Source organism: Dysidea avara, chromosome 5 (genome assembly GCF_963678975.1).
Source record: "Dysidea avara chromosome 5, odDysAvar1.4, whole genome shotgun sequence".
Taxonomy (NCBI): Eukaryota; Metazoa; Porifera; class Demospongiae; order Dictyoceratida; family Dysideidae; genus Dysidea; species Dysidea avara.
Genome location: NC_089276.1, coordinates 28,113,416 through 28,139,756, shown reverse-complemented (window position 1 = coordinate 28,139,756; position 26,341 = coordinate 28,113,416). Strand labels below are relative to the sequence as shown.

General features: G+C 38.7%; 5 protein-coding genes across 8 annotated transcripts; 1 reads left to right on the top strand and 4 right to left on the bottom strand.

The window, feature by feature from the left end:
- Positions 1-1,117: 1,117 nt before the first annotated feature.
- Positions 1,118-5,977, bottom strand: LOC136256773 (transcription factor BTF3 homolog 4-like). Of its 3 annotated transcripts, none has more exons than XM_066049796.1 (5): positions 5,817-5,977; positions 5,533-5,752; positions 1,414-1,506; positions 1,301-1,357; positions 1,118-1,244 (listed from the first exon to the last, which is right to left on the bottom strand). In XM_066049796.1, the coding sequence occupies exons 1-5, from the start codon at positions 5,883-5,885 to the stop codon at positions 1,201-1,203; spliced, it is 483 nt and encodes a 160-aa protein (XP_065905868.1). In that variant the 5' UTR covers positions 5,886-5,977; the 3' UTR covers positions 1,118-1,200. The 3 variants fall into 3 exon arrangements, with proteins under 3 accessions (XP_065905868.1, XP_065905867.1, XP_065905869.1); XM_066049795.1 differs by having other exon boundaries at positions 1,301-1,367; positions 1,415-1,506; XM_066049797.1 differs by having other exon boundaries at positions 1,414-1,485.
- Positions 5,933-13,243, top strand: LOC136256771 (protein HGV2-like). Its single transcript, XM_066049793.1, has 14 exons — positions 5,933-6,043; positions 6,088-6,201; positions 6,256-6,336; positions 6,454-6,488; positions 7,278-7,692; positions 8,279-8,352; positions 8,400-8,490; positions 8,936-8,993; positions 9,046-9,085; positions 9,595-9,627; positions 9,673-9,743; positions 12,735-12,845; positions 12,892-12,939; positions 12,988-13,243. The coding sequence occupies exons 1-14, from the start codon at positions 6,021-6,023 to the stop codon at positions 13,072-13,074; spliced, it is 1,281 nt and encodes a 426-aa protein (XP_065905865.1). The 5' UTR covers positions 5,933-6,020; the 3' UTR covers positions 13,075-13,243.
- LOC136256772 (uncharacterized) lies at positions 10,354-11,715 on the bottom strand. The gene has a single exon (XM_066049794.1). The coding sequence runs from the start codon at positions 11,625-11,627 to the stop codon at positions 10,518-10,520; it is 1,110 nt and encodes a 369-aa protein (XP_065905866.1). The 5' UTR covers positions 11,628-11,715; the 3' UTR covers positions 10,354-10,517.
- Positions 13,244-16,557: 3,314 nt separating the features above from the next.
- LOC136255777 (uncharacterized) lies at positions 16,558-21,153 on the bottom strand. 2 transcript variants are annotated; one of them, XM_066048670.1, is made up of 4 exons: positions 20,067-21,153; positions 16,813-18,157; positions 16,706-16,746; positions 16,558-16,653 (listed from the first exon to the last, which is right to left on the bottom strand). In XM_066048670.1, exons 1-3 carry the CDS (start codon positions 21,123-21,125, stop codon positions 16,709-16,711), a joined length of 2,442 nt encoding a protein of 813 aa, XP_065904742.1. In that variant the 5' UTR covers positions 21,126-21,153; the 3' UTR covers positions 16,558-16,653; positions 16,706-16,708. The 2 variants fall into 2 exon arrangements, with proteins under 2 accessions (XP_065904742.1, XP_065904741.1); XM_066048669.1 differs by having other exon boundaries at positions 16,647-16,746.
- Positions 21,154-21,295: 142 nt separating this feature from the next.
- LOC136255719 (N-acetylgalactosamine-6-sulfatase-like) lies at positions 21,296-23,011 on the bottom strand. The gene has a single exon (XM_066048553.1). It carries the CDS (start codon positions 22,977-22,979, stop codon positions 21,483-21,485), a length of 1,497 nt encoding a protein of 498 aa, XP_065904625.1. The 5' UTR covers positions 22,980-23,011; the 3' UTR covers positions 21,296-21,482.
- Between the last annotated feature and the right edge of the window lie 3,330 nt (positions 23,012-26,341).

The following is a 26,341-nucleotide window of genomic DNA, read 5'->3' as shown; positions in this document are numbered from 1 at the left end:
TAAAAAAGCCTGTGATATGTTGTATGTTCCCTATAACATTTGAAGTGTTACATTTCAAACAGCAAATATTGGTCAAGTCACAACAGATGCATTCCTCATACAAATCATCGGAACAGTCATCATCATCGGCATCAAAGTAGTCGTTATCGGAATAGTCATCTTCAGGATCTTTGACAGTCAGCTTTTCAAAACTTTGAGACAGAGCTCGAGGCTGATCACTGTTTATAGTTGACGCATTTTCTTTCATTGATTCTTGCAGGATTACCAACAGTTCATCATGTTGCTTGAGACTCAATCAGTGCCTTGAGAAACAAACTTAAATGTGGGTCATGCTTCTTAGCTACATTAACAAGATGATTGATCTTGTCTCTTGTCAATCTTGGAGTTAAGTAAAATATCTCAAAGTAAACACCAATTTTCCTAAAGAATGTGTCAAACTTCAGGAATACTTTGTCCAACACATGGATACCTTGAGCATTGTGAACCTTTCCTTCCATTTTCTAAACCAGTACTAAGACTGTAGCACAATGATTGTCAACATCATTATTATACAGTACACATATAAAACTGGTTTAACCTGATTCACTGCATGGTAGCTGGGGCAATTGGAAACAGTGGAAATGGGAACCAGAAACGGAAAGTGGAAAACAGAAATGGTCGTATAAATGTGCCCTGGAGTAAAACCCTTTAGTGGCCACTTCTTAAAGACCACCTCTGTACAAAGACCATGGTACCTGGCAAATAAACATTGTGTTGGGCAGACACTTATGACTTAGTTTGGCCACAAGCACTTGAATACCCAGTAATGTGGGTATTACCCCCCCATACAGGATTACTAATAGCTAATCAAGCATTAGTTATGCAGGTTTTATATCAAAATCTTGTAGTATCTCCAGCAAAGTACTTTATGTTTATGAATTACCACTACCACCTTCTTTGGAAAATGTACTCTAATAGAACAAACACATTTGCACCAAGTACAAGCTTACACATACTGTTGGAGAGTGCAAGGTGTAGCCATATCACATTCCCAACTAATTAGCAATCCTTCCAACAGTCACCTACCTGTACGTCACCAAGCAGCAGACACAACATTACTCACACCTCAGTATGAGTGTACATTAAACAATAAATTATCAAAATTGAATTGATAAGTAATATACAACACTAGATGCTATATAGCCAGCCAGGTAACTACTGTCACATTTCTGATTTAGAAGCTTCATCAAAATTTTCCACCAGATCTATAGAGATGACAACACACATATTACACCACACTACCTGCCATCACATCTCATACCTGGTACGTCGTCAGAATCTTCATCTTGTTCAGCTATCTGTTGGTCTTGGGTATCCCCTGGAAGATCAGCAGAGGAAATCACAAACAGACTCGAGGGATGTCACGGTGCATACCTTGTTGTGTGAAGTTAGCTGCCAGTTTCCTTAATCCAGTCAGGCTCTCTGCTCCCAACTGCGTCAAAATACCTGGCAACATTTCTGTCATAGCTACAGAAATCAACAAATTCTATGACGTGTTATAATTCCTGAGGAAGTGAGGCAATTGCCCCTAGAACATATATGAGATATGGAGAATGGGGTAACAACCAAATCTCACGACCATCCAAACAATGATGTGAGTTAACTGCTTGAAAATATAAGATTAAGGCAGGCTATATATGCTAGGAATGTAATAATTATAAAATACCACCTCTTAGTTATCATAAATTGTATGGATTTTCATATTTTTATGCCTTATGAACTGTGACATTGGGAGAATCACTCTTTACATGCATACACTGTTTGCACAATCATGTTCTAGCTCTCTCCATTATAATCTAATTACGTCTTTGTATCTATTGTGTGTCACATGATAAAAGATTGTTAGCACATTGTCAAATAACGTTGGTGTCAAAACCCTTAGATGACATGGCAGGCCTAGTTATTGTCCTATCTGAGCCGATCCATGGAGAAGATACCAAGTTGTGGTTCAAACACTGCTATAATGAATGGGACAATGCAAACGAGTCGCTTTCAGGGCATGTTTAATTTGAAGGTGGACATGTATGAGCACCTGAGATGGTTCTTTTGGCATGATTATCCTCAGAAGGGAGACTTATTGCTTGTGAAGAACTGAATGGCAAGAAGTTCATATTGAAGGGAGAATATCAACGAGTCATCATGATTCATTAAGAAGCTAGTTGATAAAGCATTACAAGGTCTCCCAGCCAAACATTCGCACTACTGAGCTGCATCATCTAATTAATGCCCACCAAGACACAGTTTTGCTCTAACTCAAATTGCTAGCCACCCCAAGGGAAGTACCCCCAGGACTTACTGTTGACTTATATATGCAGCCCCCCCCCCCAACTCCAAATGAGAGCAGCGTGTCGTACCTCAGTTTTGAATACTCCAATATTGGTGTAAGCGCAATGGCAGAGAGTGGCCTTGACCTATGTGCTCAAAATATATCAGATCATTCCTTGGCTTAGCTGGCTTCTACCCTCGTTTTATCCCCAGATTTGCAGACATCATCATTCACTGACCTGACTGGGTACAAGGTAGTCTTCTTGAAGTTGGAAGAGAAAGACAAGAAGGCCTTTATAAAGCTCTCTAGCAATCACTATCTTCATATCCAATAGTTGCTTATCCTACTAAGCAGGGCGAGACAGTCACATTAGCCACAGATGCTTCAGATGTGGGACTTGGGACTGTCCCGTCAACAAATGATGGTACTGTTGTTGAGTATGCAAGCAGAGCTCTGACCAAAACAGAGAATTTTATGCCACTATTGAACAAGAGTGTCTGGCAATAGTATGGGCCACTAGGAAGTTTAGGCACTACCTGATTGGTGCACCATTGTCATTCAAACTCACAAACTGTTGAAGTGGCTTAAGTCATCAAAGTCTAGTAGAGCTCGATCACAATGTCTGGAAATGTGGTCCTTGGAACTTCATGCATACAATTTTCCAATTGTTCATCGCCCTGGCAACACAAACCAGCAGTCCAGATGATTAGTTGCTTTGGTTGCATTTTCCCCTCCATTTTGAGGCAGCACAAATAGTACAAGTCCATTGGTCCAAAGAATAGATCCTGTGCTTTCTGTAGTGATTAATTCTTAGCACAAAAAATTTCCCGACCAAGTTTCCCTTTAAGCAATACAGACAACTCTGGTCACAGTTCACCATACACTGATCCATTGTGTATCACAAGATCAAGTCTCCCACTATGACAGAATCAGATGCTATTGATGTTTTCCAGAAGCTCTTTTTAACTTCTCACAACAATTCAGGACATCAGGGAGTAGACGGCACAATGTCCAAACTATATGGTATGGCCTACTGGATTGGAATGGGAAGGAGGGTGGTAGATCGCTGTAAGTTCTGTGTTAAGCGAAGCTCTGCACCCCATTTCAACTGGTAACTCTGGAGATGGTGGCATTGGATATATATATACTCAAGATTCCTGTCTCCACAAATGGAAATCAATGCTCAAGATTATTTTTCAAACTGGCAATTTGCCATGGTAATGCCAGACCAGACAGCTGAGAGGATTGTATAAATTTGAGTGATGAAATATTCACCTTAGTTGGGCCACCCAAGAAATGACATTCTGATCTGGAATTCAATTTTGAGAGCAGGATCTTATCCGATTCTCTATAAGGCCTTGGAGTCAAGAAATTCCATACCATCTTAAGGGTAATAGGCTTATTGAAGGGATAAATCGGTACTAGATTTGGACTCATGTGGAGAAAGAGTCAGTGAGAGAAACACAGCTCCTACTGTTTATGTACAGAACCACCAAACATTCCAACATAGGGTTATCTCCTTATGACATTCTTTTTGGCTCTAATTTGCAATTGCAGTGGCTACCTAACCGATAAGAAACAGTAGTGGTTGAATAGTCAGAACATGTTGAAAACGTGAAGAGGAAGCTACTGCAGCTGAAGGAAATAGTGGATGCCAGGGGCTTCCCTAAAGAGTGCTAGAGTGGTACAGCACTGCTCTACTTTACTCAAAATTCTTTTGATGTGGTAAAAGAGTGTACATTATTAACAAATTGACTTTGATGTCAATAACAAATTGACAGTTTTACTGCTTTACTTTATTTTGCTGGGAAAGCGCTGGGATGCTAAAAGTGTCAGCAACAGTACTCATACAGTAGCAGCGACATTCAGCTTCCCTTGGACTGCAATTTCTCCTGAGCAATGAAGTATATGGCCAGAAAGCTGGTTCCATGGTGGACTACAGTGCGTGTTATGCAATAGGGGGTTTTGCTGGCATGTCGTTTACATACAGTAGCATTAACCACCTTAGTGTTGCACCGATAATTGTTTGAATAATCAGTTAACAGTCAATATTAGCCACTCTTGGAAGTATTTGAATTAGTAACGAAGCAGAAATACTATTAGCCAATCACTCTTCACAAAGGTCTGGATCCCACTATAAACACTGTTTGAAAAAAATACACATATCGATACAACGCTAAAGTTATAAGTTATTAAACGTAAAGAGTAAAATTGGCTAAAATGGGTACTGTAAGTGTAACAACATGAAACAAACAATCTCTATCACGAATCTTCTTTCAGGACTATTTTCTACGAGTTTAAACAAAACTAGCCTTTGCACATGGGAATGGTCATTTCAGTATAAGTTGATGGTGAGTCAAAATATATCCCAGAAGTCATCGTTTGGTGCCTTATGGAACCTATAACACTGTATCTAATAAACCATTTTTTTCTCAAAGGGAAAGTTGGCAACATTGTTTCAAGATATCCCCCAAGATGCATTGTTTACTTCAAAGTTCTTATTCCCACCGGAGTTCTGGATTTGTTTGAGGGATTTCATGTGACAACCCTTGTGATATTTTTGATGGTTAAAAAAACTAATCATTTTCAATGTGCCATGTGAATACATAGCAACATGTGGATGATGCAACTAATCACATCTCTCCCTACAAGGAACATGTGAATACTGTTTGGGCAACATGACATCAATAGAGTACATCATCTGTGCCCACATCATTTTCAGTAACGATGCCTTGTCATTAGTGCTACTGTCACCAACTAATTGCAGTCAGGTTATTTTACTACCAGTTATTATGCCCACTATGACCAAACTTGAGTCCTAAACCACCACGAGTTAGTTGCACACAGCAGCTATATTGAACAACTTTCCTCCCCAAAAAATTCCTAACTAGTAACTACACATTGACAAGATGCTGTACAAATCCTGGACAAAGATGAGGACAGTTCAAATGGTATCTGCTTCACTGTTTATTACATTGATACAGACATATAGACTAGGCCACTTTTCTACCTCCTATTTATAAAATAGGTTAGCTGGAGTCATGCAAGTATAGTTACACATCATAACTTGTGACAATTCTACCACTTGGCCTGTGTCACACACATGCATGCATGGACACACACTGCATGGCAACCACCACATTACTAACCCAAACAGTATTTAACACCCATAGAATGTAGTGAGGGCAGGAAATCGACGACAATTCTAACTAAAGCACACCACTTACGTTTGTCCTCACAGTTCCCGCTGATGGCGAAGGTGTTGGCCTGTAGTGAAGCCTGCACTTTAGGGTTGGAGAAATGTAGCACGTTGCCGTCATCTTTAAACATATTCACTTCTTCAATACCCGGTATACTATTTACCGCCAGCTTCTTCAGAGTACTCTGTAGTTTCTTGTCATCAGTAGCCGTCTTGTGCACAACCTTCTTCTTTCTACGAGCTGTGCCCTACCAAACAACAGGTCATTTGAGAACACAAACGAAACGAATCCGCGAACAAAAAAAAACTCACTTTTCCGCCAATTCTGACTTGGCCTTGTTTCTCCTGTAGTTTCTGTAACTTGGCCGGGTTGACTGGCATGGCTGTAATCACTGATTAAGATAGTAAGAATATGCGAAAGCGACAACGTGTACCACACACGTGATTCTCCAATTCGACAAGGGACACGTGATCCTCTTTACCGCGATTTGAACCAGTTGGCGCGAGATCAGAGACATGCCGAAAGATTCAGAGAAGAAGTGAGTACGGTGACACAATGAACGTATTATTACGTCTACTTTAGTGCTCCTTCGGATGAGATGTCCTATAGCGAGTTGTTAGCGCTTGGTAAACGAAATATGGCCTGCCAAAACATCCATAACGCGATATTGTGTTATGCTAGAGCTTGTTCTAAGATGTGAGTGTGTCACGTATACCCTGGTAGTGTGTGTGTCATTGTTTGTGTCATTAGAGCCAAGGAGCATGGCCCGTTGTGTGCAGAATTAGCAGAACCCTCCTATTTGTATGGGAGGGCGCTACTAGAGGCTGCGCGGTAAGTAAGATATACATTAGATATTGAATCATATGTTAATACTATGGTATGTGCACTTATCTAGATGCACTATAGGAGTGTACTGTATTATGCTGTATTTTTGTGTTGCTACTTTAGCCTAGAGCCATCTGTGTTGGGAGATTCTATACCTGGTAAGAGCCGTCGTAGATATGTAGTATATAATATCAATGGTACTGTCTTCATTATGATCACATGTGATAATCACTATAATAAAGTTGTTGGTGATTTAAACATGATAACATGCCCTCCAATGCTAGTTTGTCTGCCTAATCAGTAGACTTTAGAACAAGGTTTCTACGCTAGAGACCTGAGGACGATACTACCCACAGCAAAGCCCACGTTTTCTGAGGGGCTCTAAATAGCATAGAAACCTTGTCGGCTTGTTCTAAATGATTTAGAAAATGTTTCTGAATGAAGTACAGTAGGTAGCTAAAGAAAGAATGCATGTTAGCATTGAAATCGTGTCAGTGCCACTGCACCAGCATGACTTCATAACCATAATGTGATTATAGTGCCAGTATCAAGTGGTTACTATGCCAGGCTACTGAGGCTAGAATGACGCTTGTATTGTCCAGAAAGTGAGCTGTTAGGGAGCAAACTGTAGGTGCTAGCATTGAGATTTATCCTTTGAGTTTATTGTGTCAGCACCATAATGACATTGGTGTATTGAATGCCTAAATCTGAACGTCAATAATTCTTGTCTTGTCCAGAAAGTAAGCTAACAGTAAGGAGCAACATTTTGATTTGGCTTTGCCGATTTTCATGTTATGAATGTAGCAAGCAACCACCGGTGAGACCACAGGTTTCTATTGGATGTAGTAACCTCAGACATAGTATGTATAATTTTCTAAATGTACTGAAAGGTTTCTTGATGAGCTTTTCAATGATCTTTCTATGTCAGTCATTGTTACTGTTGCTAGTTGACAATAATGGACAGCCATCATCATCATCCGAGGATGAGGATGAGGGTCCTGATCAATCTGACCAATCAGCTGTGAAAGAAACATCTGTCAATGAAGGATCATCAAATGATCAAGGAGGAAACAGTTCTGGAGTAGATCAACATGATGTAGAAGCATCAGAAAGTAAATCACCTGATCAAGACACCAGTGCACATGATCAGGAGAGTAGTTCACATGGTCAGGAGGATAGCTCACATGATCAGGAGGATAGCTCACATGATCAGGCTGGTAGCTCACATGATCAAGCTGGTAGCTCACATGATCAAGCTGGTAGCTCACATGATCAAGGGAATAGCTCCAATGTACAAGAAGATATTACTGGTCTCCAGTTAGCCTGGGAAGTTCTTGAGCTATCACGAGTTATTTTATCCAAGTAAAGTGACATTGTGTATTGTATGATATAGTCTTGCGTTGTCAGACCAATATGCTCCAGGCACTTATCAATATTCTGATTATAAATGCTGGCTGTATGTGGTCTGGTGATGTTTAGACCCATTACCTGTTCTACTGGAATGTAGCGGCATGTGCAGTATACATGTAGCTGTAGCATCAGCTACTTCCAAAGATAATTTTTAGTGTTGGGGTATACAGTACAGGGGTATAAGTGACAGGTTATTATTCACTGCATGCTATTGTCCTTCATAAAACTGCTACAAATATGTGTGCCATTTCTACTACCGTAGGGCAAGAAATTTTTGTGGTATTAAATTTTCGTGGAACAATTTTTGTGGTTTAGACATCGATCTCCATACAACTTGTACAGGAACTACAAAATTTTCGTGGATAAGACACCCATGAAATCCATGAAAATTTGTATCCCATGAAATTTTTTTCTCCTACGGGGTAATTTCTTGTGAAACTGGTAATGGGTCTTAGTTAATGTCACCAGACCAAGACACTTGTTAAGTTTTATTACTTTGATGAAATGGTAAAACAACATACTGCATGTTTCTCCTCAGGCAAGACACAAGAGAGGCCAAGCTGAGACAAGCTGATATCATGTCACTATTGGGAGAGATAGGATTGGAGTCAGGTGGGTGTGGCTAGCTGTGTGCAGCAGGGATCATGTGATCCTTGTAGACATGTTTGAACAAGCCATCAAGGACTTCACAGCCAGTCTGGACATCCGACAATCCCTGCTACCTGACTATGATCGCAGCATTGCAGAACTGTAAGCCACACCCACTAGCTGACATGTACAATAAAGCATCTCTTGAATGCACAATTATAAATTGTTTAACTCAATTGGTCCTATTTGTTTACGTACAAACCACTTGACAGTCAGCCTGTCGTGGTTTTCTGCGGTCATCTAATGGTACTTGGGGACTAACAGGCTGAGTTTCAGTTGCTTTACCTGTGTTCTAGGTGTAGCTAAACCACTGTCATTTGGTAATATTGATATATATGTTCATCAATAATAGCCTCCCTAGTAGTTACATTTAAGGCTGCTAGTATAAAAGTGCCATCCTTAATACTGCCTGCTCAAATAGGATACACCCTGTGTCCCTGCCTATAGTGTTTAAACTACACTGTATCGAGGTACTGTAAAACCTAACCACTGTAAAATGTCCAATTGAAAATAATTATTGTGTTAACAATCTGTTGTCGTACCACAGACACTTCCAACTAGGACTATCATACATGTTGATCAAGGATTACGATAACTCCATACAAGTTAGTGGATATTACTGTATGAGATCATGTGACCTGTTTGTATAACCTGCAGGCCTACCAAAAAGCCAAGAACACCTTAACAGGAACAATGGGTCAGTTTTGACAGCTCAACTAATACTACATTTGTAAACTAAAAACCCTGGCTGAGGTTCTTCATGTGATACAACTGGTTGTTATCCTCCGATCAAAACTTTGTCAAAAGTTTGTTGTTGTGAATTCTCGTTGAACCATAAAAGTTTCAAATATATTAGACTCTTCAAGGTTTAATTGGGGGGGTGCCCCCCTTTGACAAATTCTCACCCCTCTTAAATTCTAAAATGCAAATATTTCTGGAGCAGCATATCACTTTCTCAGGTACCTGAGAACGCACCAAAAGCATTTGCAGCTTCAAATTGCTTGTTATTCTAAAGTACCTCAGAATGCAGAAGTAATCTAAGAGACTTTAAAGTACAAAGCTTTCTTGAGTAGCATGTCACATTTTCAGGTAACTGAGAATGCATTAGAAGTAACCCCCTACTTTGATAAAACTGTATTCCACCCTTGTACACAGTACGCATGTATCATCACAAACTATATTTACTTTTGAATGGTCTTTATTTAGAACACCTTGACTCACTTATTGCTGATGAGAACAGTAAGTGTTACTAACTTGTATCATGTTATTGTTGTGTTGCTATAGCAACAGATAAGGAGGGGTATCAGAAGGAGTTAAGAGACATAAAAGAGTTGATGCCAGATCTTGACAGTAAAGTAAGTTGTCTGGGAAACACAGTGTTTCTGGAATTTCTCAAGGCTCAATTAGTGTGTGTGGGAGAGGGAGGGGGGAAGCAAATGCCCAACTGTTCTGGTCTCGCTTTGTGGCACTGGGGTTGTTGTGGAACTTGGGCTTCGACGACCTCTTTCCATGATATCTGGACGGTCCTTGTGCAGGTTACTGATCCTGTCCCAGGAGGATTTGCCTGCACAAAAGTAGTGCACAGGCATTTTGCTGGGCAGCAATAGCTGTGTTTCTCACAGCTGCCGTACTCTGTGTGTGTGTGGGCAGGCAGGTTGTGTATTCAATGTGTACATGTGTAGCGAATTTGTATGTGCAGGTAGTGCACATGTGTGTAGTGTGTATGTGATACTCTGGAGAAAACATAACATGAAAGTCAATGAAGGCTGACTTCAGAGGCTTATAAAAGTGAGCCTTTGTTTTCAAGTTCAAAACTTTATACAATCCAGGTTTCTCCATGACTAATGACATCTCACTCTTTGCTGTCAATCTACAATCTCTTTCAGTACAAAGTAACCAGCTATGGCTTTAAACCATCAAATTTGTGTATTGCATAAGTTTTGATATTTGAGACTTCAACCCAAATCATTTTACACTTTAATTTCATTGTGTAGCTTAACAGCCAAATCATAAGCTTCACAGTCTCAATACATACACACCTGTACTACAGTACAATAGGGTATAATATACAATAATTATTTTCCTACATATATAAAATAAATGTTTCTAGATAACTATAAAAATATCTGTTATATAACGTAAGTTATGTATCCTTCATTTTCCAAGCTAACCTCCTTCTGTCTTCGTTCTTCATCTCCCAACTCCACTAGGTCACACATTGCTGAGAGGTACACCCACTCATTGGAATCATGTGATTCATCAACAGCTGGATACTTGTATGCTTCGTCACCATCACTATCATCACCACTGTCATCACCACCGTCTATTGTATCTTTACCACCGTGTCTTGTTCTAGTACCACGTTTTGGCCCTGTGTTTGCTTTTACGGTGTTTAGTTCATCTTGGGCAGTGTTAGTGATATCCTTTCTGTTTTTCAGCTGTCGGGCAAGATTAGTAAGGAACACTGTTGCTGATTGGTACGTCATGTTACCATCTTTGGTCTTGTTTGTTATCATGTACATCACTATGGTACACATTGTGTCCACATCATCTTGTGTCATAGTAGTGTGGTACGCATCAGCAACCTCTTTCAGTAGACGTACAATTTGTAACCAGGTGGTTTGTTTGCTATCGTAATTCACAAGGAGCCAGTAATATTGTAACAGCTCAGTGCCTACAGCTGGTAGGTAATCATGATCTGCCACACTAATGTATTTTATTTCTTCTAAAAAATCTTCAGCTTGTGAATTCGTATCTCGAGTCTGGATTGAATCTTGTAGCATGCTCTTAGCCTTGCGTATCTCCATGATTGCACTGGCACTTGTTGCTATGGTGATAGGTGAGTCATCACTAAAGGATTTTGGTTTTGCAGCAGCCACGCCCAATTCCTTCTTGGCATCATCCTCTGCTTGCTTCTTTAGGTCTTGCAACCTTTTAACTGGATACTCACCCACATTTTTATCTATTTTTTGGTGACAATTTCCACACAACCACATTCCATTTAACGCGCTACGTCGCTTTTCTGGCTTCATCGTTGGGTCGTAGCGAGGCCCGTTAGGCGCTGCTGCTGTAATGTGTGCCGCTTGTCCGATGTTAGTCGCCTTGAAAGCACAATCGTTGGGTCCCCAAGTTGGTGCTCGACATATGGCACACTTTCCACCGGAGCGCTCAGCTAGTATCTTTACAACTTGAGCGCTAAAGTTGTCCCTTCGAGTATCTTGTGCATTCTTGGGTGGCATGTCGGCGTTTATCAGGTCTATGTGATTTCGCTGTAAAAATTCTCGCGCTACAAAAATAAATTTTGAAACACAGTAGGTATATTTCGCGAGGCGCCTTTGCATGTCATATCTCCGTTTATGTCCGTTATAGTTGAAGCTTAGTAAAACGAAACTTGCCTGTTATGTGCATATAATTACTAGCTAGTCTTTAGTGCATTGAAGCTAGCTGTTTGTGATAGCCTTATATCTCCATCTAGTTGGGTGGAGAAAGTCACCTACACACAATGGCTGGATGACTTACATAAGAAATCAGCTTAGCTATTATTCAAGTTGGCACATAACTATATATAGTTGTTGAGAATTTTTCTCAAACTAAATATACTGCCAAAGTCTGTCAGGTGCTGTATATGTAGAAGGAACCAGACAGAAACTTGTTAATTAATTTAGGTTGCCAAAATTACTCTTTCTCCTTATGAGTTGCGCTGCAAAAAAAATCTTGGATTTGTATACCCAAGGGTACATTTAGCATATGAGGTTAAATTTGCAACATAATTATGTGTTTTTGCAGACTGCCCAAGCGCAACATTGCACCCGCTCGCACATGCAATTTTACTCAAGATTTTTATTTTAAAAACTGCTAATTAAAGGGCATGGTAACTGTTTTGCTCGTGAGACAACGTGGCAGCTGTTTCCCTCACGAGAATCACAAGCGAAACAGTTGCCATGTCCCTTTATTAGCACTTTTTTTAAATCTCGAGCAAAATTGCATGTTCGAGCGAGTGTGATGTTGCACTTGGGCAGTACCACTGTATGTAGAATAGGTTGAATTTGTGACTATACAGCACATCATGATCACATATGATGGAAGTGGTATTTCAACACATTTCCTCCAGTAGCACATTCATGTCAGTTTGCAACTTCACTACATATATGCACAGTGCACAAATGTATAGCAATAAAGGGCGACTATATGTGCTTTTCCTGTGATGGGATAGTGCATAAAGCAATTTTTTTTTTTGCTTTGTTAGGCTCACACAAATGAATTAAATGCAATGGAGCATGATAATATTATACATGTATATGTGCATGTGTAAATTGCTTGCCTCATTTATTGTACTCTTCTTACAGATCGAGGATGCAAAGGATGCTAACCGGCAGATGGCCAACATAATAAGGTCATTTATGCAACAAGATGGTGCTGGCCCTTCTAGTGCCTTTGACTCTCCATGTACAGCAGCAGTAAGCACCTCATACTTAGTTATCAAGTAATCATCTTTATACACAGGTTAGCAAAGCTCCAGCTACAGATATTTCACATTTAGTCCGCAAAAGGGTAAGTTGTGAACTCTTGTACCTTTTACTCCATATATTGTTCTCTTAGCCAAGGGACAATGCCCAGCCGGAGGATGATGCTAAACGTAGCAAGCAGGATGAACCAGCTGTAACTGCTACCACTATAGAGTCTTAAACTATTTCATAGTCTATTATGTTATACCCTAGCTTTGTGTAATTGTGGTCCCCTAGTTATTTGCTGTGTTGTACGTGATGATTCACCATGTATTGTTGTCTGCTGTATATGGAGTCAATTGTGACATCTTATATGCTAGTTCAGCTAAATATTGTTATGACAATAATAAGGCAGCCATATAAATTTTAAGGTTCACTGTAACAGTAGTTGTTTACCCCATGAAATTATCTGTTCACTAACTTATCCACGACACTGCATACCAATATATCATAACCCAATAATATATTGCTAGTGTGATTTTGTCTTTACCATCTAACAACAGTACCGTCAGCAGTGTAGAAGTGATTGTTAGCAGTGAATGGTACGAGACCCTTCAGATGGGCAACACATTTGTCATTATAATACACTACAGAGCTGGTGATGATACAAGTATTGTTGGTCCACACTTCACCCCATCCTGATGGTAGATCATCTATCAGGCCATTTATTATTGACTTTATGTTTCAGATCACCTAATCTAATGAGGGTTGGCAGCTCATTATTCATTATAATGTACATGCACCCAACTGTTATATATAATTGCATATATTATTGTAGTTAGTGTATTAGCATAATATTTTGATCTGTTATTGATCACTATCCTGCTATCCTAAGAAGTGATAGGGTTTTTAATTAAAGCCCCATCCTCTGACATTAAGGTGGGTCTTCAGCCCATCTAGCCTGCCTTCCTCTATACTAAATTATGTAAGCAAGTTAGTCTCTTGCTTCCATGCAATCATCATTAAACATATATAGAGATGATGAAACAATGATGAAAACTTGCATTATAATGTCACAATGTGGGGGGAGGATCTGAAATATAAAATTAACAGTATGTGGCCTTACTGTTCCGGTAATTACAGCTTAACTAAAACATTTGCCTAATGTATCATCAGCATTAATTATAGCCTTTTATGGCATCAGGATAGATGTACCGATAAAACTGTCTTCAAGATAATGAACTCTGTCTTTATCATTGACGTGAGTGAGGTTGACCCATTAACTATATAGTCAAGTATATTTGACTGTCCCAACTAAAAACTTAATGATCTTTGGTCATCGGTTTCTCAGTAAATACAAAATATTATATGTATAGCCTCATTGATTAGGTGATTAGATAGTTATGATGTGTGACATCTGCTTGATGGATGTAGAACATTAATATTCCTCTAACTGAACATACACTCTAATTGAACAGTCATTTGACCCATAATATCATCTATAATGGAAATGTTAGTAAGATAACTAACTTGTGACATGGATCACATGGTTACTGGTCATCTAGATAGAGGATTACTCATAGCCAGTACATGTTTAAGACAAGTACTACTGGTCACAGTCTGACGGTGTAAAGTTTTGTATCACAATTATGTGTTCACATTATGTTTGCTAGGACTGCATGACAGTTTATAATATTACATTCACATATGGAAAACTTATGGTGGGGACCTCATTCACCTTTTCAATACTTTAAGGGCCTACACATGAGAAATGCCATAATCAGAGCATTTATCAATCTTAATCTGTAGCTGTTTACTAGTCTTCAGAAATATGAAGCTCATACTAATTGGTATGCTACCTGTGATCACTTAGTATGATGATCAATACTTCTGAAACATGTACATCATACTAAGTGACCGCAGATAGCATACCATATATACATCTGTGGTCTGCTAAAGTGCAAGGGTGGATTTAGGGGAGGGGGTGTATGGGGGGCTGAAGCACTCCCTCCAAAATTTTACTATGTGCTGTAGCTAGGAAGATAAATTTATATGTGACCGGATATGCGAAAAGGTACCTTTTCCACACATTTGACATACCAGCAAACAAAACGCTGTAACACTTGACTCCATATGCTAATTACCTTGCTCTTAGTATCAAAATGTAGCCAGATACTGTAGCTACATTTATTGAAAATTTCAAGCAATTATATGCCATGATCAAAATGTTATGAAGTTTCAAAGGTCAAAAAATGGGTCAAATTTTGTGTGTGAAAAAGGTACCTTTTCGCAAATCCGGTCACATATAGGGTATTAAAAACTGCTAAACATCAAAATACTCTAATAGAACAGTCAACTACTCTAATACATCCATCAATAAAATTTAACCTGTAAAGAACAAATACCAACTCCTAGACTACTTGAACTTTGAACTCAAACCATTCTGCAGCATTTATGCTGTGTCTTTTATATGAAAGCTGGTTACCACTGCTAGAGAATAAGAACATATGTGACTGAATCTTGGAAAATCACCCACATGGGCGCACGTGAAATAAATAGAATTTTCATGTTTAGTGGGTTGCTAAAAGTGCATGGCACAGCTTTAAAAATATTTCAACAATTTTCTTATAATTTATGGTATTGAGAATGGCTTACAACTATTAAAAAGTATATTTACACTATAAGGTTTGTGATTTGATCATTATTTTCAGGTGTCAAATGCGCCCATATGGGTGATTTTCCAAAATTCAGTCACATATATTTAAAGTGGCTCACAATGCTTAAATTATTGCCAAATTCCATCTCAGTATTCTCAGAAAGCTAAATTTACAAAAATTTTCTGTGAGGGTATGCCCTCAGACTTCCTAGATAACGCATGCTCCTCATGATGAGTGAGCTTCTCACAATGTGCTACTAGTTGTATCAATCAGTCACCACATATTTAGCCCCCACTATAGATGCCCCTAGCTTAGCACTCCCCTTGGGAAATCCTAGATCTGTCTCTGAAGTGCTAGTATAGACCGCTCATTTATAAATAAAAGCATGCATGTGTAAGGATTGTCAATGCCAGGAGTACTTCCTAAACCACACATTGGTTATCATCATACAAATTTGTTCAAAGTATCTCCTAATTCCAAATGAAACTCAGCAGTCTATATATACACAAATTGGCACAAGCAGAGTGAAAATTGCATTTTCATAGGTGAAGATATGGTTTCAAGAATGTAGTATATACATGTTATTATTATCAGCACTTTACAGTGACCAGCACTGAAGGTCTACAGCAACTTGTGCTGTAGCCTTAGGATTACCTAACCTAGTTACAAGGACTCAGACTTAAACAATAACATGTATATGATGTTGCAGCAAATTAGGATAGTGTACTGACACGTTTTGGTTAAATGCATTTATAAGGTGGTACCTACACATGGTACATTTCAGCACTGAGTGGTGCAATAAACCAAAAAGATTCAATGCCATTCACTGTATGACAGTATCTATTCTGTAGATAGTGATATTACATTGTTGGGCACATGTGATGTTTGATTACTGTAACCATACTACAAATCATTATCAATATGTGCACTTACAATGAAGCACTGATTGACCTTGTTAGCTATCCCTAGACCATAATTGTATTAATGAAACTATTTTCATAGACTTGTGGCAAAGCATAGGCCAGATAATAACATTTTCAGGAAAGCAAGCACCAGTATAGTTATTCAATTAACATTCCATGGCTTCTGGTAAAGTTGTTTCTAATATTTCTGGATGGTTGCTATATTGAATATTTCATTTTTACCCATCAGAGTTGTCTTCTCTAATAGAGTATTTCATAATGTCAACATAAGTACCTGATTTACCATAAATACCTATTATTCCAGTATGACTGCCATATCCTTAGAGTTGCGGCCTGGAAATATAAGCAATAATTATATAAATTTTAATTCAATCTTTATTGGTTTGTGTGACTACAGACCTAGTAGCTCTTTACTCCATGAAATGATTTGTTCATTAGATGGTAACTTATCCACAACACTACCAATATCGTAACCCAGTTTCTGATATTCTGCTAGTGTGAGCTTCTTTTTACCACAAGTAATAACAACAGTACCATCAGCAGTGTAGAAGTGATTGTTAGCAGTGAATGGTACCAGACCCTTTAGATGGGCAACATTACATTTGTCATTATAATACACTACAGAGCTGGTGATAACACAAGTATTGTTGGTCCATACTTCACCCCATCCTGATGGTAGGTTAGTTATAGATGATCCATCACTGTTCTGGCAAAATGGCCTAGTTAAGTATTTACCTAACGTACCATCATCATTGTAGCCTTGTACAGCATCGGGAAATACATATAGATTATTAGTAACTGTCTTGCTGTTACCGAGGTGGTTTTTGTATCCACCATACACTAACAGGTTATATGTGTCAGTATAGTAACAAGAGCCGTCGTCATGATCAATAGGCCAAGTGGAGTGGTAGTTGCAGATGAAGAAATTGTTAGTGATGAAACTCTGTGCTGGTATGAGGGAGGCTGATCCATTAGCTAACTTAGTCAAGTAAGGTTGTCTGTCCCAACTGTTAAATGGTCCGTGGTCACCAGTTTCTCTCACAAAGTTGAACATTAGGTTATTCTCTAATATGTTACCACCACCAAATCCATCATTAAAGTTGATACCAGCTCTTGGTCCATTAAAGAAAACATTTCCAACTAGATTTGTTTGACAGGCAACGGATTGTACATATGCACACACTTGCTTGCCATAAATGCCGATCTCATGAACAAGATTGCCAAGTACCTGAGTACCTCGAGGTTGATTACCATTAGTACCATCAATGAGATCTGCAGTACCCACAGCAACAATTGCATTATCTCCTACCCGCACAAACTCATTTCCTTCCACAACTGCATCTCGGACATAATTACTAAGGAAAAGTCCATTTCCTCCTGGAGAATCAAACAGACAGTTTTGTACTAACACTTGTTTGGCTCCTTCAACAAACACTGCCCCTCCCCTGTGTACACTCCAGTCCCCACCACTGGGGACCTCATAACTTGACATGTACGTAGTGGACGTGTGTGTAAAAGTCAAATTGGCTATTGTAATATTTTTAACTGGTTGATCCTGTGTCCCAATGACGGTAACAAGTTCATCAAGTACTGGAGTCACACCTTCTTCTGGTAAGCTGGTTCCATTCTGTGCGTAATAGAGCATCTTACTCTTAGTGTCATAAAACCATTCTCCAGGTGAGTCCAACTCTTCAAAGATGTTTTCTACAAACCATTCAGCTCCTATCCCTGATCCTCTAGCCTCCTATAGAATTTATTATACAGTATAAGGCTTCAAAAACAGGTGACGTTATTGGTGAGACCATTAAGTACACCTTAGCAGCATGTGTGACACTGTATGTGCCTGACATGATCACTACAATGCAATGAGATGGTGCAACTAAACTTACAATGGCAAATACAATGTTCATATGCTTGTGCAGCTTTCTAAACATGAGTATCAAGTATGGACCAGTATGGACCAGTATGTATTACATACAATATAAACCTTCTGTACTTGGTATTTGAACTGTTAATCAACCCCATTGTACCATTTATGTTTTTTTGAGAGAGAATTAAGTAGGGAGGTCTGCTAGAACCTTCATCAGATATAGTAGGTATCACTAGTAGCCAATACACTAACATATATACAGCAACTACACTTGTATATTTAACAGTGAATGTCAGGTACTGTGGATAAAGCTTAGCTTATAAGTTGTATACAGGTTCGTGTGAAACACATTGTGTTTTTTTTCTTCATATTTTGAGCTAGGATAGTGGGAGTTATGGTTCATTGATTTTCTATGATCCTTATTATGGTGCCTCATCATACCACCCACTTTAATAGTGTCGTACGCTTTTGTACATCGCCTATTGTGATTATTACACATCTTTTCATCATGATACGATAAATTATCATGAAACATAAACAGCAACTATGGTAATAATTTAATGACAAACGTAGCACTTACGCTTGAAAAATAGCAGTACAACACTTTACACCATCTGAACTACTAGAAGTCTCTATTAATGTCCTAAAAATAATTTTTTGATAAATTTTGTGTAAAAGTGCTACACCATTGTGTGTTACGATAATATCACAATATAAAGTGCTGCACTGCTTGGTGTAGTGCTAAAAGTGCTACACCAAGCAACAAAGTGGTTCAAGCAATGACCTTGACTTAGCTACAACTAAGAGTTCATAATATAAAGTAGTAATATTGTATATTATAAACTCTTGCTACAACCTAGGCTAACAGGAGCAACATAATACTTCAGATGAAAAAGTTATGTATGTCAAAAAAAATGCAGTCTGAGGCCTTAGCTAGTAAATCTGATGAAAGAATTAACTCTCAGGTAAGACTCTGTTGTGGTATATACAATGTTGAACACTACAATTAACCCTTAAAACTCGGAATTAATTTTGAACACGAAACAATGTTGCATAGACTCCACTTTGTATAGTGTAATATATCGCTGTATCGTGATACACCAGAGACAATATATCGATACGTCTACACACTGTATCATTGAAACTCTAGTGAATAATGTAGTGGCTGTAGGATCTTTCTTCGTTTGTATGGATGAAAGCCTAAATATAGGCTTAGCAGGTTGAATACAGGCTTACCAGGCTAATTAACCAACATAGTAAGTAATGAATTTATTAGTAACTGCTTTTAATTGGCAATTATGTCAATTAGATTTAGTATAGAACCACAACTTGACAAAATAACAATAAGAAACTGAGACCATGGCCACTGAGTCCTGTATCATGCAATGTCCATTGCATATGACATGCAATGGACATAATTATATTGGCTATGTACATGCAGTGTTGGGAATAACACAATATTAAAGTAACATGTTATGTAATAATAGTACTTTTGGGCTTCTGAGTTACTATTCATAGTGTGAAGACATAACAAAGTATCTGAAGCTAGTGATAATACATCAGGTTACAGCTAAAACTATTATCATATAGCTATAGGCATGAGTTCGATCTGACATAGCTAGAGCTGGGCTACACTAAGCAACTTTTACTGTAATGGCTAAGTTACCTTAGATTGTAACTATGCAGAAGCAAGGAGTAATGTAATGTGCCCAACATTGATTATGTATCAATAGATTCAGTACACATGTCAAATTATGTGTATACAAACTGAACATATGCTTACTTGAAAGCCTCCTTTGTTCCATGATATGTTCCTAGTGTTATCATCCCTGCTATCAATCTGGAATATCCAATTTCCCCATCTCTGACCCTGAAATGTGTGCAACTCTCCAGTACTCGGCTCACTCCATGTACAATTTATAAAACTGACATTAGCCGGATACTGTATAGCATAAGGAACAAGATAGGTATGAGCAGAATTGGGATCAGCAGTACCGAAATAAGACTCAGGAGGATCAAACACAGACACACTACCTCCTACTCCTAAGGAAAAATAAGGAAAGTGTGTTCCATTACGTATAGGATTATCTATTACAAGTGGTGTACCAGCAGCTGGTAGTTTAACGTGCCATTTACCGACATCAGCAAAGTACCCTGTTGGGTTTGTGTGGAGACCTGTTGTTTCAGGATTTCCGTTAGGATAACGAGCACGCACTGCTCGACGACCTTTAATGAATAATTGACTAAAAGCAACTGGAGATTGTTGGGATAAATCTGCTGTGAATATCTTCAGATCTGGATATAGTATGCTATGATATGGCTTCCATGTGAAACTGTACAACTTTCCTCCACTAATGATTGGTGCTTCATCTTTGTAGCCTGCCAATGTCAACCCACTATCGGCAGCACTTAGCCTTATGGTCTCTTCCAAATAATATGTGCCCTTACGTAGAAATATTGTAGTAGCAGACCTAACCACTTGTGATCTGAACAACATTAACGCCTCCTTTATACTTTTTAGTGGATGATTAATGTCACCATTATTATTGTCATCTCCATTAACAACGTCAACGAATATTTCCACCCCTTCTTTGTAGCTTTGATAACGAAATGGACGAAATTCGTACAGCTTTTCAGAGCTCAGACTGATATTACAATTGTGTAGTTGTAGAGCATCGTAGACAGCATGAAACTGTCCATATTGTGGAAGTAGTTTCTGTGCGTACTGGTAGGCGAGGTTGCGAATGTCACAATCAATACTCTGGTCAACGTTGATCGGACTGAGCCCAACACCGTAACAATGATGTGCTACGTAGTGAAGTATCAACAACAATACCAACATAGTTCAGGTCCACTATACGAGGCTACTGTAATATTACAGCCGGAAGTTGTTCAGCTAGGCGGGGCGGGCTCGGATTTATGTATGTGCATGCGGTTTATGAAGTGTCACCTGTTGCTATAGCTACTATAAGTAGTCTTGCACGTGGAATACGCTATAGCTGGTAGTTTGCATGTTGTTATAATTGTTATAGCAAATAATGATTCAAGTAGGTACTGATACCAACAAAATAAGGTAGGTAGGTTCATCTATACACATATGATTCATTAGTCTTTGACAAAGCATTGATTAACATTAAGTTACAAATACCAAATCCTTAATCTTAATACCAAGAGTCTTACAAATACCAAATCCTTAATCTTAATACCAAGAGTCATCATATTGTTCATCATCTGCAACAGAAACATTAAGACAGCCAACTTTTTCAACACTTGCCATCACAGACTTCCTCCAATCCTCAATTTGACTCAACAGTTTATTGGCTATGGTAGGAAGCTTATCCTTCAAATCTGTAGTCTCTTCAAGATCATTCAATAAATCATAAAGATAATAACGAAACACTTTACCATTCTCATAAGTAGCCATAAGCTTATACTGGTCCCCACTGGTAGACATATTGTATTTGCCATCAAATTTTCCACCTATATCAAAGCCCCAATATATGGAATGATTTCTATGGTCCATTTTTCCTTGTAGAAATGGAAGTATAGAAATACCATCTATTGGACGATCATCACTAGGCTTAACACCCAGTATATCACGAACAGTTGGTAGTAGATCACTAGATATTACTGGGAACCATGACACTTTGTTACTACTGATCACATCTGGCCACTCTATCATTCCTGGAACACGGACTCCTCCTTCGTACAATAAAGTCTTGTATCCTCGTAAACCATTTACACTACCTGGACTACCGTGAAGTGCTCCATTATCACTGGCAAACCAAAACAAAGTGTTATCTCTAATCCCTAATTCCTTCAACAGTTCACGCAAATTTCCAATGACTTCATCCATTGCAGTTATGGCTCCAAAATAATCTGCTTGCTCCTCAGTATAATTTTGTTTGAGGTACTTCTCTCTCATTTCATCTGTTGCAATGTAACGGATATGAACTGTGTGGAAAGGCAGATAGAGGAAGAATGGCTTTTGCAACTTGACCTGTTCCCTAATGTACTTCTCTGCAAGTGTAAAGAGAAAATGAGAGTCATCTCCAGGAATAGCATCTGGCCAGCCTTCAATAGTATTTGAATTATTAGTGTAATAGTTTGTACATGGCGGTTGGCCTTTATTATGTCCTTCTATACAGGTAGCATTTGGGAAGCATGCACAGTTGAGTGTACACGTTGGAGCAGATCTTTCGGTGGCCCACCATTGGTCAAACCCATGCATTCCTGGATGAGACACTGGCCACTTTGAGTTGCCATTTTGAAGTTTTTTGAAATCTCCTAAATGCCATTTACCAAACATGGCAGTAGAATAGCCGGAATCTCGCATTACTTCCGCTATAGTGACTTCAGAGTAAGGCAAAGGCATATGCTCCGGTTTTTTAAAATCCGGATCACTATTTCCGGCGTTAGCAGTCCACACACAATACCTATTATGGTTCCTACCAGTTAATACAGTTCCTCTAGTAGGTGAACACACTGGACCACCACTGTAATATCGCTGTAGGAGTATGGTGTTGGGGGAGTGTGCCATTTCGTTCAGGTTGGGTGTGGCAGCTTTACCATTGTTATACTGGACGTCACCCCATCCCAGATCATCCGCCATTGCGAATATCACATTTGGAGTAGCACCATATGCTGCCAATGACAGCGATCCGAGTAAAGTAGCTAGCAACAGTAGTCCAGCCATATGTTTATTATTAGCGGTTACTGGATGGTAAATTGTGGGTAAGCGCGTGACTACCGGTAACTTGATAGCCTGGCTAATTGACGCGCGCCCTAACTATTAATGCGGCTGCATGTTTGGACTTATTCATGAAAGCATGAAACCATAGGTCACACACCCTATGATGAAATCAAACGCGGCTTGCTGGTTCATATTTTTATTAGGCTACTGAAGAGTGAGGGGCTGTGGCTAACCATAACATTCATCAGTATGATCACACCTGTGCACAACATTTTGCACAGTAACAAATATAATAATAATACCATGCATGATGTGGGTTTGTCACTTGTACACGTGTCAGATAATGAATTTCAAGAGAGGCCAATGATTTTAGCGTAACTTGACTTTCACCTAGGGAGGATTTCTCAAGGATGTGTTTCTCTACAACCATTTAATACATGTCCACTTCCATTATGTGTATGCAATATCGATTCTATAATGTATGATGCAACTTTTGATCTGCAATCCAATAGCTTCAGTTGTTAGTAGACATGGTGATTAATACATACGTAGCACTGTAACACAATACTGTTAGTTAAATGCTGTCTACGCACTTATACTCATACTCATACAAGGTTATATATATATAATTATGCAGAGGTAATTATGCCTAACTAATAAGTTTGTGAAATGTGTGTGAAAACCACATGCATGCACATGCTTATGCAACATGGGCACAACGCGCACACTGTTGCATGTACTCATACACACATCTCCACATATGGGCTGAAGATAAGCAAATAATTATAAAATTTCTATAAATTTTGCCCTAATGTTTTTAAAATTACTATTGTGTATTTAATGTACATATTTAATGTACATAATATACTCAGCAACAGTATCATGTACATAGCATTATCATAATCAATGTTCAAATTAAGTAGTGATTGTAATCCGTGTCAATTAAGGTTGGATGATAAAATAGTGTCTATTGTCAAAGCATTCCAGTCAAAGGAATTATCATTGAAATGATCAGTATGATGGCTTATTTCTTTGCAAGAAACCTCCGGCATTGTTTGCTTTGTGGGAGATGTAGGTGACATGATCAGATCAAATAAGACTACTATCATAATTAATTATTGCTTTACAGTATTTGTGGTTAGTGGCCAACTGTGATGTGAGGGGATGCTTTTTGAGGGATATTTGGAGATGTTCACACATTTGTCTGGATTAAAATGATACCATTTGTCAGTCAGTAGATCATTGTATTAGAGTGTAGGGTGATCTCCACTGACTGCTCTATTAGGAAGTTATCAAGAAATTAAATCTGAACAATCACCTGCAATATGATTGTGATGGCAGAGCACTCCAGCCTAAGTAATATGATGACATATTTGATGCGGGCCTATAGTGAAATGATTTCTTTGCTTACTGGCAAGCTGTCTTGTGGTACATTTGTACAGCATGGGCACACAGGCTTCTCTCAATATGATACATAGTTAATGTACACACACATGCACACATGCAGATTGGTTACAGTATAACCTAATTAAAAAGGAGTCACAACAGCAATGTCGAAGAGCATATAATAATTATATTTATAATCTGGCCGGACAAGGAAGATCAGTTTCAAAGAAATTGTGGTCGTTTATCAAATCACAAAGGAATGATCACTGTGGTGTGGCAACTCTACAGGATGATGGAATTGTTTTTAGTGACCCACAAGGCAAGGCAGATTTAATCAATGAGGCTTTTACCACGGTCTTCACAAGTGAGGACACATCAACGGTGCCTGTTCTAGATGGCACACCATACCCAGAAATGCCTCCCATAGACATCAGTACAGAGGGCATTATTCATCTTTTAGAGAATCTTGATACATCTAAAGCTCCTGGCCCTGATAAGGTTCCAACTAGACTTCTAAAGGAACTTGCTTTTGAGTTTGGACCCATCTTATCTGTGATTTACAAGGCATCATTGGAACAAGGTCAATTACCTCATGATTGGAAGAATGCAAATGTGGTTCCAATATATAAGAAAGACGATAGGTCTTGCCCATTGAATTATCGGCCGGTTTCCCTAACATGCATATGCTGTAAAGTGTTCGAGCATATTATTAGTTCTAACATTTATAAACACCTGGAGGATAATAATATCTTATGCAATAATCAGAGTGGTTTTAGAAAGGGTCACTCTTGTGAAACCCAACTTCTATCAACTGTGGATGACTTTCTACAAAATCTGAATTCAGGCTTGCAAACTGATGTGCTGTTACTAGATTTTAAGAAAGCGTTCGATAAAGTTCCACACCAACGTCTGTGCCATAAGTTATCACATTATGGGATTCGTAACAATACCCTCAATTGGATTCAGAATTTTCTGACAAATAGAACTCAACAAGTGATTATAAATGGATATAGCAGTAGCCCTAGTAATGTGATATCTGGAGTCCCTCAGGGGACGGTCTTAGGGCCATTATTATTCCTCTGCTATATCAACGATCTACCCGGTAATGTTAAATCATCTGTTAGGCTTTATGCTGATGACGTGTTACTCTATCGAGCAATACATTCTGCTGCAGATCATGATATTTTACAACAAGACCTGCATTCACTAACACAATGGGCAAAAACATGGAAAATGACGTTTAATTTATCCAAATGTGAGCTACTGCGCATTACAAACAAACAAAACCCCTCAAGGTATTGTTATCATATGGATGGTGAGGAGGTGAGATCAGTGCCTAATGCAAAGTATTTGGGAGTTATTCTGGATGAGCATTTAACATTTAATGAACATATTAAGAAAATTATTAATAAAGCAAACCAAGTTAGGGGTTTTTTACAAAGAAACATTAGTTCTTGCCCAGCTAGGGTGAAAGAAGCCTGCTATATATCTATGGTGAGACCAGTTGTTGAATATTCTAGTGTTGTGTGGTCACCTTTTACAAATAAAAACATAAACTTAGTTGAGTCGGTGCAGCGTAGAGCCGCAAGATTTGTGACTGGTGATTATGGTTTTATGTCTAGTGTCACAGGGATGTTAAACTCACTTGGATGGACATCTTTGGAGTGTAGGCGAGAAATTTCACGGGTTATCATGCTTTTTAAAATATTACATAATGAAACATCCATTTCCAGTTACCACCTTCCTATGCCAATAACCACATGTACAAGAGGGCACTCTTACAGATTCAGACAGGTATCAGCCCACTTAAACATTTATTTGCACTCTTTTTTCCCTGCCACTATCAAAATATGGAACAGCCTCCCAGCTACTGCAATTGAAGCAACCAATGTAGATGACTTTCAGAAAAGGATTTTGTATTAATCCAGCTATATAGTCTAAAATGTTGTACATTTTGTTTTCTTGCATGTATCTGTGCT